General features: G+C 39.2%; 2 protein-coding genes and 1 non-coding gene across 4 annotated transcripts in view; 1 reads left to right on the forward strand and 2 right to left on the reverse strand.

The window, feature by feature from the left end:
* The window catches only part of LOC137763072 (abnormal spindle-like microcephaly-associated protein homolog), a 70,368-nt gene extending 56,228 nt beyond the window's left edge, over positions 1-14,140 (forward strand). For both annotated transcript variants that reach the window (XM_068541836.1, XM_068541838.1), the window contains exons 19-28: positions 2,686-2,852; positions 3,081-3,177; positions 4,261-4,470; positions 5,786-5,938; positions 6,883-7,071; positions 7,706-7,898; positions 8,033-8,187; positions 10,040-10,216; positions 11,132-11,301; positions 13,911-14,140. In XM_068541836.1, coding sequence (XP_068397937.1) covers positions 2,686-2,852; positions 3,081-3,177; positions 4,261-4,470; positions 5,786-5,938; positions 6,883-7,071; positions 7,706-7,898; positions 8,033-8,187; positions 10,040-10,216; positions 11,132-11,301; positions 13,911-14,013 — 1,614 coding nt within the window. In that variant the 3' untranslated portion in view covers positions 14,014-14,140. The remainder of the gene's footprint in view (positions 1-2,685; positions 2,853-3,080; positions 3,178-4,260; positions 4,471-5,785; positions 5,939-6,882; positions 7,072-7,705; positions 7,899-8,032; positions 8,188-10,039; positions 10,217-11,131; positions 11,302-13,910) is intronic.
* On the reverse strand, positions 7,209-7,280 carry TRNAE-UUC (transfer RNA glutamic acid (anticodon UUC)). The gene has a single exon. It is a non-coding gene; the product is annotated as a tRNA-Glu (tRNA).
* Positions 11,990-16,512, reverse strand: part of CFHR5 (complement factor H related 5) — a 43,523-nt gene continuing 39,000 nt past the window's right edge. Inside the window, exon 13 of the mRNA XM_068541841.1 lies at positions 11,990-12,054. The gene's annotated coding sequence lies outside the window, so the exon portion shown is untranslated. The remainder of the gene's footprint in view (positions 12,055-16,512) is intronic.

The following is a 16,512-nucleotide window of genomic DNA, read 5'->3' on the forward strand; positions in this document are numbered from 1 at the left end:
TCGGGACTAAAAGAAGTTCTAGAGGAGTTTAAGTAGGAGAAGACCAGAATCATAGTTTATTTTTTAAAAATTACTCAGATGGGATTTCCCTGGCGGTCCAGTGGTTAGGACTCAGCCCTTTCACTGCCATGGCCTGGGTTTAATCCCTGGTCACAGAACTAAGATCCCCCAAGCCATGCGGTGCGACCAAAAAAAAAAAAAAAAATTACTCAGGCAGGGATGTGGAAGATGGACTGAACTGGATGCTGGGCGGCTGGCCAGGAGACTGCAGGCAGTAGGCCAGGGAAAGTGAACCACTGTTTAGCAGAGGGCAGTGACAGCAGGATTGTCAGGGTCAGTGTGCGTGGAGGAGGGGACTGGCCTTGTATAGAGCGTAAACAAGGAGCCCAGCCATCTTTATGGCTGAGGTGACTCAGCAGATTGTACCCTTCACTGACGTGGGAACAGCAGGAGGAGCAGGTCTGGAGCCCGACAAGCTCGGCCTGGGGTACGTGAAGCTGACGTGACCACCTCGCGTCCAGCAGGGCAGTTGCTATGTTTGCTGTAATTTGGACAGCAGTACGGATTTTGGAATTTGACTTCTACATTGTTGGCATACACTGATAATGGAACTTGTGGGAGATAGGGGATCACTTAGGGAGAATGCATCAAGTGGGCAAAAGAAGAGGGCCCAGGACTGGAGCCCTAAAGAGCATCAAAATTCAAGGGTGCTGAGAGGAGAAGCCAACCTATGGTATTAAGAGGGAACAAAGGAAGCTGAAGATTGTGGTATAAAGAAACCAAGGGTTGAGGGAGGAGGCAAGGAGTGCTCAAGTTCCAGACGCTGCCAGGAGTCAAGGACTGGTGGGTGTCAAGTGCATGTATTAGTTGGGGTCATGTTAGAAAAGCCAAAATAACAATCTTAGGAAAATTCAACTCTTTTTTCTTTCTTTTTTTTAGTAATTAGTTGTTAGGTTTTTTTTGTTTTTTTTTAAATTATTTATTTATTTTTGGCTACATTGGGTCTTTGTTGTTGCACAGGGGCTTTCTCTAGTTGCTGCGAGCGGGGGCTACTCTTCATTGTGGTGCACAGGCTTCTCATTGAGCTGGCTTCTCTTGTTGCAGAGCACGGGCTCTAGGCATGCGGGCTCAGTAGTTGTGTCTCGCAGGCTCTAGAGCGCAGGCTCAGTAGTTGTGGCGCACGGGCTTAGTTGCTCTGTGGCATGTGGGATCTTCCTGGGCCAGGGCTCGAACCCGTGTCCCCTGCCTTGGCAGGCGGATTCTTAACCATTGCACCACCAGGGAAGCCCTGTTTTTTCTTTTATATAGCTAAATTATAAAAGTGCATGTTGCACATCTAGTTTTTTTGTTTTTTTGTTTTTTTGTGTGTGTGTTCCAATAAAACTTTATTTACAAAAACAAGCTTGGGGCCAGATTTGGCCCAGAGACCATAGTTTGCCAAGACCTGAGTTTAAAAAAAAAAGCAAATTCTGGATCAATACGCACAAGTTGAAAAACAAATCTACCCCCATTTATATAAAAAGAAAATCATATAGATCTGTATATGTTCTTTACTAGCGCATCTAGTTTTTAACACATACCAACCAGTGGTCTTAAACTTTAGCACACATTGGAATCACTTTGGAATCTTTAAAAATACTGATACCTGGCTTCCACTATGAATACTACTATGTTGGTATTCGGTTTTGTTTACATAAGAACCATATAGAAATACTCTGAGTTAAGACCATCACAAGAGTTAAGTTTGACCGTATATATCATTCTCGCCTGTCAACTGAATTTAGAGCCTGATTCCCCATGTTAGGTGGAGCTGTTGTATTTGCTGTAGGTGTTTTGAAGTCAGATAGACTCAGGTTCAAATCTTGACTCTATCACTTAACTGGCTGTGTGGTAACAAGTCTCTTGACGTTAATTTCTGTTTCGTATAGCGATCTTAATAATCATCTCACAAGATATTTATAAGGATTAAATAAGATATGTCTGTCACTTATTACCTGTGACATCAACAAGTAATTTTACTGGTGTCAGTTCCTCTGGGCCTTCATTTTTTTCATCTCTAAATTAGAGATAATAGTATTACCTGCCTATGTTACTGTAAAGAATCATAGTGCTTAGTACAGCGCTAAGCACTTAAGAAGTTGTAACTGTTACTTAAGCTTTTAGTCAACCACAAGGTTGCCAAAGTCAGAAAATCTGATGGTCCTCAGGTAGATGGATGCCCTCAGAATTCTGCAACAGGCTGGACACAGAACCCAGGATGTGTCTGCAGTGGGTGGGGAGGGCAGTGGGTAGAATTCCTGTCCCTTCCCTGGAATTGGAGGCATCAGTGTGTTCATTTCCTTTTGTTCCTTCACATGGACTGAGAAGGTGAGGGCAGTGCACACACCTGGTGCGTGCATCTTACAATTTAAATACTTTTCAGGGTTGCATTGGGCTTAGCCCGCAGCCAGCCACAGGGTATGTGCTGAAGCAGGTAGTAGGAGGTCACAGGTCAGCCCGCTGTTCTCAGAGGGCTCACGTGTCCGGAGTGAGCGAGTCCCATAGAGGAGCTGGGGTGTGACTGCATTTCTGCAGTTGATCTTGTCTGCTTGACCTTATATTAACTGTTATCAATACTGAGTCTTCCAGTTTACAAAAAAAATTAGACATCTCATTGCATATTTGTTATGTTTATATGTTTAATAGACTGTGTGGAGGAGACATAAAGCCAGGAAATATTTACGTGAAGTGAAAGCTGCCTGCAAGATTCAAGCCTGGTACAGGTGTTGGAAAGCACGTAAAGAGTATCTGGCTGTGTTAAGAGCTGTTAGAATCATTCAGGGTTGCTTCTGTGCCAAACTGCAGAGAAGACGGTAAATGTGTCAGCTGCATGGGCGAGAGTGTGTGTGGGGTGTGTGTGTGTGTGTGTTTGTAAAGTTCCGATTGCTAGAACCTAAGTATGACTTATCCTTTTCTACTTTTTTTTATTCTCTCATTGCCTTTCTTATATTTTCTTTCTCCTCTAGTATTTATAGGGGGCGGGCAATGAATGCTTACTAAATGAGTTAATTTGAAAGTGCTTTCCAATAATCACTTTTCAGGTTTTTGAACGTGAGAGCATCAACAATCATCATTCAGAGAAAATGGAGAGCAGTACTTTCTGGAAGAACAGCTCATGAGCAATTCTTAATGACAAAAGTAGGTGTTAAAAAAACAGTTCATATGTAAATAACTACTTTAAAAAACAGAAAAGAAAAAATGATTTAAAGATCTAACTATACATTTACTTTAAAGACATCATTGCAGTCAATTAAAAATTATATTCACTCATAAAAATGCTATTTGTATTTTTGTTTGTGTATCTGTTTTTATAACATATTCTCAAACCCAAGTTTGAAGTGACTTATTTGAAGAAAATCATAATAGATGTAGCATATCCTGTCTGTATTGAGTCAACACATACTCTTTAAGCCACATTTGGTAATCTATTTAAAATATTTAACATTGGTTCTAGAACAATGGTGGTACCTATGGTCTTTTATTAAAGAAATCAAAATTAAAATTTTACTTGTAAATTTTGATGTTCATATTCACTATGTATGATTATATATCCACTATTATTATTACACCTTCTATTATATATTTACTAACTAATTGGATCCTCATGATAACTCTGTGAGGTAGCTATTATCAGCATTCCCATTTTACGGATGAGTAAACTGAGGTCTGGAGAGGTAAAGGGATTTGCTCAAGGTCACTCAGCTAGTAGATGCGGGTCTATGTTGTAAAACAAACCTAGTTTTCATTTCAATCCAGATACTTTATGTGTCTTGGAATTTGATTGTCAGGATGTTCTAGAATTGAGGAATCTAAGATGTGCTGGGAGTACACTGGTTCTCGAAGCAGCAGACAGCTTCCATCACAGCTGCTTATGATGCCCATTCTGTTCTCTAGAGTGTAGCTAGCTTTTGTATTAAATGCATTTGTCCTGTAGTAATACTAGTCCTTTGCTCATTCACAATGAAACGTATCAAGAGGAAGGTAGGGAAAAAGCACCAGGTATCTATGGTCCCTGGTTTGCACCTTCATAAAAACTTCATTTTCAGCTGTAGCCCTCTGTGGGTTTCGAAATCTGTGAAATATGACATTCTTAAACTAAAAATGTAAAAAAAAAAGATCATAATTATACCATCTTATTTTTCATTGAGAAATTCCAGAACCTCCAGTGGGTTGAATTATTATTTCTATCTATTAATGTCACTTGCAAATTTTTCCTTATAGAGACATCAAGCTGCTTGTTTGATCCAAGCAAATTTCAGAGCATATAAAGGAAGGCAGGTCTTTCTCCAGCAGAAATCAGCTGCTTTGACCATACAAAAATACATACGAGCCAGGAAGGCTGGGAAGTGTGAAAGGATAAAATATGTTGAATTAAAAAAATCTACAGTTGTTCTACAAGCACTGGTGCGTGGTTGGTTAGTAAGAAAAAGGGTAAGTATTTTTAAGTAGGATATCTCAGTCTTATGAAGTGGAAATACCTGATGTTAAATTGTGTTAAGAAATTTGAGATTTTGGAGGATAATTTCAGAACTGATATAGCCATTAACTAGAATTTATTCAGCTTCTGAAGAGCCCCATGTAACAAGATCACTGGTTGCCATAGATTTTTGTTCTATGATCCTATTTCCCATAGATGCTCACCAAAAATGCAAAATAACTTTTCTCGTGTAATAAATCTTAACAAAGGAACTGAAGTATGAGGAGGACTCCACACGTGAAGGAGGTTGTTGGTTTTTTTTTTAAGTTTTTAACATCTTTATTGGAGTATAATTGCTCTACAATGGTGTGTTAGTTTCTGCTGTATAACAAAGTGAATCAGCTATACATATACATATATCCCCATCTCCCCTCCCTCTTGGGTCTCCCTCCCTCCCACCCTCCCTATCCCACCCCTCTAGGTGGTCACAAAGCACCGAGCTGATCTCCCTGTGCTATGCGGTTGCTTCCCACTAGCTATCTATTTTACGTTTGGTAGTGTATATATGTCCATGCCACTCTCTCACTTCGTCCCAGCTTCCCCCTCCCGCTCCCCACACGTGAAGGAGGTTGTTATTCAAGTCACCTTTTGCTACCACCAAGCAACTCTCTCAGGGGTTGTAGGACCATTCCGTTGATAACTTCCACACCTTCCGCAGGAGAGAATCCTCCCTAGGGAATTCTTGGCGTTCTGGGCATCCAGTACGTGAAGCAGTGGTAAACAGAAAATAATTAAATTGACGGAGAAACCTTTTGTGTTTTGTTCGCTGAGTATAAATTGAAACTCTGAAGGCCAAAGGCCCCTCCCTGGAGGGAGCTTCTGCTTCAAAAGTCTTGTGCTGGATGTGGCGAGACTGCTACTGGAGAAGTCGGATCAAATGTTTGTCCGATTTAACATCACCATCTTCAGCGGTTCTGCTTGGAGCACTCTAACCCTTTCTCAGTTTACTGTTCCTAGACTTCTCCCATTATAATTAGTGCCTTCAAAGCCTTATCTAGCTGCCCTTGGGTAGTCTAGTTAAATCTTTGAGTGAAGTGCCCAAATATAATTGTGCTTTCTATACCCTCAGTTAGGGGTTACACCATGGAAAGTATTGTATAGTAAAGGAGTATAATTACTTCAGGTTACAATGTAGATAATTTTAACAGTTACAAGTTAGTTTACTGTTGCTAATTTATATAATTTGGTATTGAGGATATACAAAAATAAACATTGGTTGATTGTCTTAAGAGTCAACTATTTGGTTGTTAATCTTTTTTTCTCCTTTAGATTTTAGAACAGAGAGCCAAAATTAGGCTTCTTCACTTCACAGCAGCTGCCTTTTATCACCTGTCTGCTCTTAGAATTCAAAGAGCGTACAGACTTCACAGGGCTCTGAAGAATGCTAATAATAAACAGGTTAACTCAGCCATCTGTATTCAGGTTAGCTTTTCCTTCCCAGTAAAACTATGACATAATTTTTGTTTGAAACTTTTTAATATTTCATAAACAATTTCCAAATACCCCTGCTAAAGTCATATAGTATTTAGCTTTTGCCACGTGGCCGTTAGGGTGGTTGGCTGGCTTAGAGGTGAGTTGCGTTTTATGGCGCAGGACTAAGGCTGCAGGTTATCCTGTGGTGCACGGTACCCATTTACCCCTCATGTAGCGGCACCCAGGGCACCTGTCTCTCTCTCGACCTCCTTGCCAACCCGTGACATTACAAGACTTTGTGATTTTGTCATTTTGATGAATGGCAAATTATATCTCATATTTGGTTTGGATTTCCTATGATTGCTAGCAATTCTAAAAAATCTTTCCTCTGTGTTGGTTATTCAAATTCTTATCTGTGTATGGTATGCTTTTTAAATTTTTTTTTTTCCACATACTTTGCTCATTTTTCTGTTGAGTGTTTTATTTTTCTTAATGATTATAGGAGTTCTTTATGTATTCTGGATAAGAATCCTGTTTGTACAGTATATGTTAATATACTTACATATAAAATATTGAGTAAAAAAACAAATTGAAGAATAATATACAGCTTGACAAGATTTATATCAATTATGAAATGAGGCATATGTTGTGCAGGGTTAAATTCTCACTCACTCACACACACACTCACACACACTCACACAGACACACAGACACACACACACAACTCACATTCACACCCACTCACCCACACTCACACACACCCACACTCACACACACACTCACACCCACTGTGGCCTGGAATTTTCTGCAGCAACTAGAGTGGAAATGTAATGCCACTGGGGAGGGTTGAAAGATATTTCAATAAATGTTCTATTTATTCCATTAAGAAACCTGAAGTTTCAAAAAAAAAAAAGAAACCTGAAGTAAAAAAACTATTCATATGTTTTAAACAGAGATGGTTTCGAGCAAGATTACAGCATAAGAGGTTTCTTCAGAAACATAGCTTCATAAAAATTCAGGATGAAGCTCAAGAACATATGAGCCAGCAAAATAGGGCTGCATCAGTAATACAGAAAGCCGTATGCCGTTTTCTCCTCCGTAAAAAGCAGGAAAAATTTAATGATAGAATCACTAAAATTCAGGTAACTGAAAATATTATGATTTTAGTTCAAGACTTTGGTTTGCAATTCATCTACACGATATATAACATTTTATTGAATTTTATTTTTATTTATTTATTTTATTTCTTGGCTGCACCTCGCAGCTTGCGGGATCTTAGTTCCCCAACCAGGGATTGAACCTGGGCCACGGCAGTGAAAGTGCCGAGTCCTAACCACTGGACCACCAGGGAATCCCCAATATCTAACATTTTAAAAAGCACAGTCATGCTAATTTTAAAAAGCTGAGATTGGCCAATAGAATAATTCATATACACTATGCTACCATAATTTCATTGTTAAGCCCTTTATTTTCACATTCCATAGAGGAAGTTGATGATTGAAAGATGCAAAAGTATTTTTGCCTTTTGAATAGATTTAGCCGTCTTTGGCCAGCGAATGATGCTTTAACTTATATACAGGAATATTATATGTATTTCTTCCCAGAAAAATTGCTTTTGCTATTTATTAGAACCTGAACTGAAGTTGTAGTTGCAAAGTTGCAAAGATCACATCGTATAATTTTACTGAAAATATTTACTTTGTGGAAGTAGATGTAGATGTTAAGTCCACAACATCAGAGGTTGTAATCTTAAAGTTACTGGTTTGTCTCTTTAAGGCGTTATGGAGAGGATATTCTTGGAGGAAGAAAAATGATTGTACAAAAATTAAAGCCATTCGACAGAGACTTCAGTGTGTTAACAGGGAGATTCGAGAAGAAAACAAGCTCTATCACAGAACCGCACTTGCCCTGCACTATCTCCTGACATACAAGTACCTTTCCGCTATTCTTGAGGCTCTAAAGCACCTGGGTTAGTTTGTTTTAACAATATCTTGTATAAGGTTAGAAATGCGTTTTTACCCTTGAGTCGTACAAAGAATATAATAATATGATACTGATTTTGTTGCTGTGAATGTATCTCTTTTTTTTTTTTCCCCCTTTCAGAGGTAGTTACTAGATTGTCTTCACTTTGCTGTGAGAATATGGCCCAGAGTGGAGCAATTTCTAAAATATTTGTCTTGATCCGAAGCTGTAACCGTAGTGTCCCTTGTATGGAGGTCATCGGATACGCTGTGCAGGTCTTGCTTAACGTCGCCAAGGTAGTTTCCGTCTTGATAACGAAGAGTTCCTTGGTCAAGAAACCTCCCCCAGCAAGTTAGGTTGATGCTTGCTCATCACTAGAACTCAGATCTCCGAGTTAAAGGTCATTTACTATGTGCCATAGTCTTCGGGGGGGGAATGGTTCCTCTGTTAACATAACTGTACATAGAAACTGTAATTTTTTATGATTTATTTCTCCTGTTTTTATAACAGTAATAACAGCAAGTTAGTTAAGGACTTGCTAACTATGTGCTAGTGCTTTCCATGCATCATTTAATTTAGTCCTCCCATTCATCCTCTAAGGCGGTTCATACGGTATTATCTTCCCATTTTGTAGTGGAGGGATAATCTTCTTTACAGGAGGTAAGGTCCTCGCCCGAGGACCAGCGTGTGGTCAGTGGTGGCGGGCTCATGCCCGTCTCCCTCCAGAGCTGACAGCCTGTACACTGCGCTGTATCAGAACAGCAGAACCTCTTCTAATCACGTCTGGCTTCCTTTTTGGTTGGTGTTTCTAAAGTACTGGGTTGGCCAAAATGTGCCTTCGGTTTTTAAGTAAAAATAAAAGACACATTTTTCATTTTCACCAAGAACTTTATTGAACAACGTTTTCACCCTTTTGTTCCACGACCTTTTGCCATTTTTCAGGCAACTTCATTATTCCATCTTCCCAAAACTTTTTATCTTTTTGAGCAAAGGACTGTTCCAGGTGCCTTTTACAGTCTTCCAGGGAATTGAAATTTTTTCCATTAAGAGAATTTTGTAAAGACCGAAATAAGTGGAAATCCGAAGGTGCAATGTCTGATGAACACGGCGGATGAAACAGAACTTCCCAGCCAAGCTCTAACAGTTTTTGCCTGGTCATCAAAGAAACATGTGGTCTTGCGTTATCTTCATGGAAGATTATGTGTTTTCTGTTGACTAATTCTAGATGCTTTTCGTCGAGTGCTGCTTTCAGTTGGTCTAATTGGGAGCTGTATTTGCTGGAATTAGTCATTTGGTTTTCCGAAAGGAGCTCATAATAGAGGACTCCCTTCCAATCCCACCATATACACAACATCACCTTCTTTGGATGAAGACTGGCCTTTGGTGTGTGGTTGGTGGTGGTTCATGTCACTTGCCCCATGATCTCTTCCATTCCACACTATTGTACAGTATTCGCTTTTCATCACCTGTCACAATTTGTTTTAAAAACAGAACGTTTTCATTACATTTAAGTAGAGAATCGCATGCAGAAATAGGGTCAAGAAGGTTTTCTTCACTTAACTTATGTGGAACCCAAACATCAAAGTGATGAACGTAACCAAGCTGGTGCAGATGATTTTCAGTGCTTGATTTGGATATTTTGAGTTTGTCGGCTCTCTCCCACGTGGTATAACACTGATTGTTCTCAATTAATGTCTCGATTGGATCGCTATCAAGTTCAACTGGTCTACCCCACTGCAGAGCATCGTCCAGCAAGAAATCTCCAGCACGGAACTTCGCAAACCACTTTTGACACGTTCGATCAGTCAGAGCACCTTCTCCATGCACTGCACAAATCTTTTTTTGCATTTCGGTTACATTTTTACCTTTCTTGAAATAATAAAGCAGAATATGCTGAAAATGTTGTTTTTTTCCTTCCATCTTCAATATTAAAATAACTACACAAAAATTCATCAGTTTTGATTAGTCTTTTTTTAAATGCACACTGATATGACAGCTGCCATATACAATCTAACAAAATTGTTTTGAATGAAGTTAAAGACAACTAATGCTACTAGATCCATCTTACGGAAAAAACCAAACGAACCTTTTGGCCAACCCAGTATCTGTGTTTATTATAATTTGTAACTTGGTTCTGTTCTCTTCCAGTATGAGAAAACGACTTCAGCAGTTTATGATGTAGAAAACTGTGTAGATACACTGCTGGAGCTTCTGCAAATGTACCAAGAAAAGCCCGGTGACAAAGTTGCAGACAAGAGTAGAAGCATTTTCACAAAAACTTGTTGTTTGTTAGCTGTTTTACTGAAGAGGACAAATCGAGCTTCTGTAAGTATTCATCAGTTTTTTTCCTTTGAGGTTATTTTTACATGTTCTTAAGTCCAAGACTTTTAAGCAGTTATCACAACTGAAATAGGGCTTTGCGTGTGTTCACACCTGCTTTTTGTGCTGATATGAATTGTTTCTTATGTGTCAGAGAAGCTGAATTCTAGAAGTAGAATTTATCACAGCCCTAGGAGTAACCAGCTCCCATGTACTTGAGAGGAGCAACAGCTGTCCCAGCAAGGTAGAAATCCAGATATGTACAACTCCTCATCCTCCTGCTGTGACATAAAGACGTGACAAGCGTTTCTCTGGTGAGGCCTCTGAGTATCCTCTCCAGGAGTTACAGTCAGCAGGGGTGACTGCAGGCCATGATGGGACTGTGGCCTTTATCCTGAGAACAGTGGGAAACCACTGAAGGATTTTAAACAAGGAGATATGTTCCAGTTTAAGTTTTAACATCACTTTGGCTGCTGGTTGAAGAATGGATTTGGGAGAGCGTGTGGGTATAGGGAGACCATTAAGGAAAGAGGCAAGTGTAGACACGCAGTGGTCTGGGCAAGAGACTGTACTTGACCTGGGGTCACATCAGGCAGAGGTAAGCGGGTAACTCTGGAAACTTTAAGAAGGTAAAATTCACAGGACTTGGTAACCATATGTAATAGGTATATTGACTTTAATGTTTGCTTTTTTATTTAGTGTGAAGTTAAGTGTACAATTTTTGAATATTTGCCTTCTTCATAATTGTCTTATAAATTCATAATTTAAACCAATCTAATTGCTGAACTTGGAGAGCTCGGCTTTTTATTGTTAAAAGTTCGTAATTTACTGCATAGTGCTTGTATACTGTGATTGATTTTGCTAGCATAGAAGGGATACAGAATTCTTATTAGTTTAATAAATGCACATTTTCTTTTGTAGGATGTTCGAAGTAGGTCCAAAGTTGTTGATCGTATTTATAGTCTCTACAAACTTACAGCTCATAAACATAAAGTGAATACTGAAAGAATCCTTTGTAAACAAAAGCAGAAATCTTCTATGAGCATTTCCTTTATTCCAGAAACACCTGTAAGAACCAGAATGGTTTCAAGGTGAGCAGTAAATGTACCCTATAGTTTTGTGTCACCATTCATTCATTCGTTCATTCATCCACTTAGCAAACATTTATTGAGCACCTACTATGAGCAAGAGACTGTGCTTGACAATGGAGAAACAGCATGTGAACAAGAAGAAAATCTTTGGTAAATCGAAAGGAGACGATCTCAGCAGTTAATGAAGTAATAACACTGCAGCTATGAGTATTTAGTAGTTATTGGGTAAATTCCTGGTATTAACAAGGTACGTGCTAAGGCTGATAATTAGCTCTGAATAAGCTTTGCCGTATCATTTTTTCCCCTCCATGTAGGACAAGCTGCACTGTTGGGGAGCTGGCGAAGGTCCCTGGTGGCCAAAACATCAACCTCCAACTCCTTGCATAATCACCCCGATGCCTGAAATTTCTCCTCCTAGAGAAGTTCTTTTTGACCTTGTATTAGTTACCTAGAGCCGCTGTAACAGATTAGCACAAACTTAGTGGCCTTAAACAACAGTAACTTACTCTCTCACAGTTCTTGAAACTGGAAGTTTGAAATGAAGGTGTCAGCAGGGCCTCACCTTGTCTGAGGCTCTAGGGTGGAATCCTTCCCTGGCTTGTCCAGTTTCTGGCGGCTAAGTGTCCTTGGCTTGTTGCTGGATAACTCTGTCCTCTGCCTAAGTCTTCACAGGGCTTCTTGTCCCTCTCCCTCCTCTGTGTCTCTTGTAAGGACATTTGTTGTTGCTCTCTGGTTCTGGGCAGAAGAAACAGTCTAGAGATATAAATTAGGGAAATGCTCTAGAGATATAAATTAGATGCAGGAATCATTAGAACCCCTCCCTCTCTCTCCCTCTCTCTCTCCTTCCTTTCTATGACTGGACAATTGTCTACTAGGTATAAATCCTGCACCACTGACAATGCACTATTTCTTGACCTGGGTTATATAGCAGTTAGCTTTATAATTACTCATAATGATAAACTGTATAATAGTTGTAAATTGGTTTTGTTCTTGCATGTTTTACAGTATAACATAAAAATAGTCTGCTTAAAATTTATTAATGGGAACTATTTCTACATACGGTTTTTATTTAAGGACTTGGCATATTATAATATGAATTACGTTGTAAAACTATTAACATATGAATGAGTAGATTCTTTTTTTTTTTTTTTCCTCCCCTTTTGACACTGTCAGGGTTTTTTGAGGTAAAACTCCCAACAGTATAAATGTACCCTTTATTTAGGTATGCAATTTAATGAATTTTGACAAATGTATACAGTTGTAAAACCACTACCACTGAGATAAAATATTTCTATCACAACAAAGTTCCCTTGTGCCCCTTTGCAGTCAGTTCTCTCCCATTAACCCCTGGGTTCTGGAAACTGCTGATGTGAGTTTAGTTTTACCTTTAGTTTTGCCTTTTCTGCTGTGTCCCATAAATGGAATCATACAGAGGTAGCTCTTTGCGACGGGACTCTTTTATTTAGCGTAATGCTCTTGAGGTTCATCCATGTCGATGCATGGCTTAGATCGCACCTCTTTCTTCACAGAGTGCTGTTCCACGGTAGGGGTATATATACCCACTCTGTCTGACCACCCCCCAATTAATAGCTGTTCGGAATTTTCACTGGAAAGAACAGGAAGGTGGAAATGCATATAGTGGTGGGGATTCATGTGAGGAAGGTGGATGTGCTGCTGTTTCCTTAGTGAAGAAGGAGATGATAAACATTAGCTCAGAAGCAGATGGGGGAGGGTGTGGAGGGGACATTTGGAAAGAAGGAAACAGTCGTCTTGGGGAAAGAGAAAGGAAGCAACTTCTAGGTAATTTCAATCATTGGCATAAAATCAGCCAGCCTGGTGGTGCAGGTTTTCTTTAGCAACGTCCAGCTGTGCAGGAATGGAGAGGGCCGATGCCTGGATTCAACTTGGAATCCACCTAGAACTTTCCAGTTGAATTCAATAGGGAAGAGCAGCAATAGTGTTGACGGCGTTTGCAACGGAGATGATACTGAGGGACCCGAGCTAGACGGGAGGGAAAGGAGACCAGCATTGTGCTGGGTGACAGGCACGTGCTGAGGTCCCCTGAAGTGGGCACCACAGTGGGAGGAAGCTGTGAGCCGTGGACGTATCAAGTCAAAGGGCGTGGATGAATCCCAAGTGGCGGTTCGGGCTGGAAGGCTCAGACTGAGCAGTCGGTGGCCGGGCACTTTCTGAGGGTGACAGAGGCTAATCTTGTGATTGTGTGACGGGGAGGTGTGCTGAGTGGACCCAAAGGAAAGGGGGCAGAAACGGAGAGGTGAGGGGCCGGCTCTTTAGCTACAAGGCTGCTGAAGTTCTGAGATGGGGCAGGAGTTGAGGGAAGACCAGGGACCAGGTTTACAGACAAAACCCTGGGGTTTGGTAGCTGAATAGCCTGAGCTTCAAAGGAGCCAGGATCACCCTTCAGGGAAGATGGAGAGAAATAGTCTAAAGTCGTAAATGGCGATGACATGAAGCCTCCCACCCGTGTGAGGGCCTGTGAGGGAGGTGATGCGTCCAGGAGGGACCACATTTCACTTAAGACAAAGCGATGCACGTGAGTCTTCTAAGAGAGGAACTGGATTAATGCAAGGTTTTTATTCTTCTCACAGACTTAAACCGGATTGGGTGTTGAGAAGAGATAACTTGGAAGAAATGATGAATCCTCTGAAAGCTATTCAAATGGTGATGGACACACTTGGCATTCCTTATTAGCAAAGGCAAACGCCTCAGTATGTACAGGAAAAGAAATAAGAAAGCTGATCACGCGTGTGGAAAGTGCTTTTGGCTTTCTTTGTACAACTTTTAAAATCTGACTTTGTATTAAAGTTAAAAAGAGATATGTAACAAATAAACTTTTTATATTCTTTGTTTCTTTTATTTAATAGCTTTATGCAGAAAACAAACTAATGTCATGGCATGATTCCAACACTGTTATCTATGTCTGTCATCTTAAAATATTATATTAGTTTGAATATAATCATATTCCTAAAGGGAAAAGATTAGCTTATTATTCCTGTTTTGTAGGTGAATTGAGGCATTTACCTAAAATAAATGTTGAAAATTTAAGATTCTGCCAACTCACGTAGAAGTGGGGATAAAATAATCCCACAAATGCCATAGACAACACCCCTGTTTCCTGACTGACGGGACCATCAAGATGGGCAAATGAGCCCCTCTGGGGAAATTAGACAAATTCAGCCTACCCCTTCATATATTAAAAACTCTTGACTTTGAACTGAGTGGGGCTGTAATTTGACCTGGGAAGAGCAAGGTATTGCTTGTAGTAGAAACTCATTGTCTAGGCACTGAGCACAGACCTGAAGATGATTCAAGTGTTGAAACATGACTTGTTATTTTCAGTAGCTTTGGGTCACTGTTACCAACACTGAACCAGTGTGATTCCAGAGCCACAGAAGGCTAATTCCAGTGGCTGTTTGCAATCTGATCGGGTCCCAAAGACTGTCTAGCTATGGGGGCCAGGACAGTTTTTAAGTGTTTGAAATAAATCAGTAGTAGCTAGAGATGGAGAGACCATTTAACTACCTAACTTTATTATTTTGTTGGAATGAAGATTAAACCTAGTCAGAGACTGTTGAGATTTGGTTAGAATAAAGACCATATTGACATATTAAAGAATATATTGAAAGTGACTAGAAATTTTTAGAATTTTTTTTTTTCTTCCAATGAAGTGTTTGGAGTTTGGAGAACTCTTGTTACTTAGAATTTGCCAAATACCATAGTTTTTGTTGACTCTCCCAAATGGTTTGTTTTTCTCTTTCATTTAACAGAATTTTAGTGTAAGCAATTTATTTACTTGGTAAATTATACCACTAGGATATAATCAACCAACATAAAATGTTATTGGTATTAATTTCCTCTAAGATGGTTATAACCAATTAGTATTTGCACAAGAAATATTTCTATGAAGTTATACATGAAAGGTGATTTCCAGATGTTCAAAGTTTTTCTATTGTTGGAACTCAGACTAAAAATTTTTAAATTTTACATAATATTCTATTTTCATGTGAAGGATATTCCTCTTAAATGTATGTGATAAATCCATATCAGGATTCTAAGGCTTCCTGAAGGCTGGAAGGCTTGTGTGTGTGTGTGTGTGTGTGTGGTTGGAAGGAATGGTTGAGAGGTAATTAAGCCTTTTTCTTTAGAAGTTGCTGTTTCCTACAGAGAGATTACATTGTATTAAAGAAGGAATATAAATACGTTAACTCCAATCTAGTTCTGTGTTAGGTGAGTTTATTACTGGTGAAATTAGGTGAATTTTAAATTCACCTTCTTGTCTGTAATTAACCCAGATTTCCAGTAGATGTCATTATAACCATAGAGTGTCATTTTTAATTTAGTGGGTTTTTTTGGTTGTTTTGTTTTGGTTTTGGTTTTGGTTTTTTTGGCCATGTTGCAAGGCATGTGGGATCTTAGTTCAGTTCCCAATCAGGGATCGAACCTGTGCCCCCTGCAGTAGAAGCGCAGAGTCTTAACCACTGGACCACCAGGAAAGTCCCTAATTTAGTTTTAAATGTATACATATATAAAGTTACATAGTTATGATTTTCGCAAAAAAAAAAAAAAAAATCCATACTTTTACAACCTTGGAAATTTTTATCTATCCCTAATATAGCTTGTTACCCATACCATATTTTGGCTTAATGCTGCTTGAGAGGAAGAAATTCACATTGTGCAATCTGTTATGCAAAATTGTTGAATTTTTCTCAATAGGTGATTTTTTTCCAGGTTTATTATGTTTATAACTTCTAATTTTTCATTGTAGCAATGAAAGCCTAATACATTTAAAAATCTTTGCGAATTAAGAAAATACTGTCGGATTACTTTTTGCTAGTAGCTAAGCTTGCTAACAGGCTTGCTTTTAATTTTAATATTGTTTAACTGCCACTGTTTCTTGGTATAAAGAAAGAGTGATAAACTATTGTAGTTCTGCTTTCAACAAAGGAAGAATTCCAATGAAAATACTTTGCTTATAACCTCTTCACAGGAGGTAAGAGTAATGCAGATGAATATTTATATACAATTTACATTTGAGGGCATGTGTATTTGTGGGTGTGTGTAAAAATTTCCAACCTATGTAAAGGAAGAAGAAAATAGTCCCAAAACCTGCTTATTTCAATAAATGCTTATGGAGGGCTACATAAAGTAGTGCTTCTGCATCTTGCATAAATTATGGACCCTTTTTTTCTC

The sequence above is a fragment of the Eschrichtius robustus genome, chromosome 3 (genome assembly GCF_028021215.1).
Source record: "Eschrichtius robustus isolate mEscRob2 chromosome 3, mEscRob2.pri, whole genome shotgun sequence".
NCBI classification, from domain to species: Eukaryota; Metazoa; Chordata; class Mammalia; order Artiodactyla; family Eschrichtiidae; genus Eschrichtius; species Eschrichtius robustus.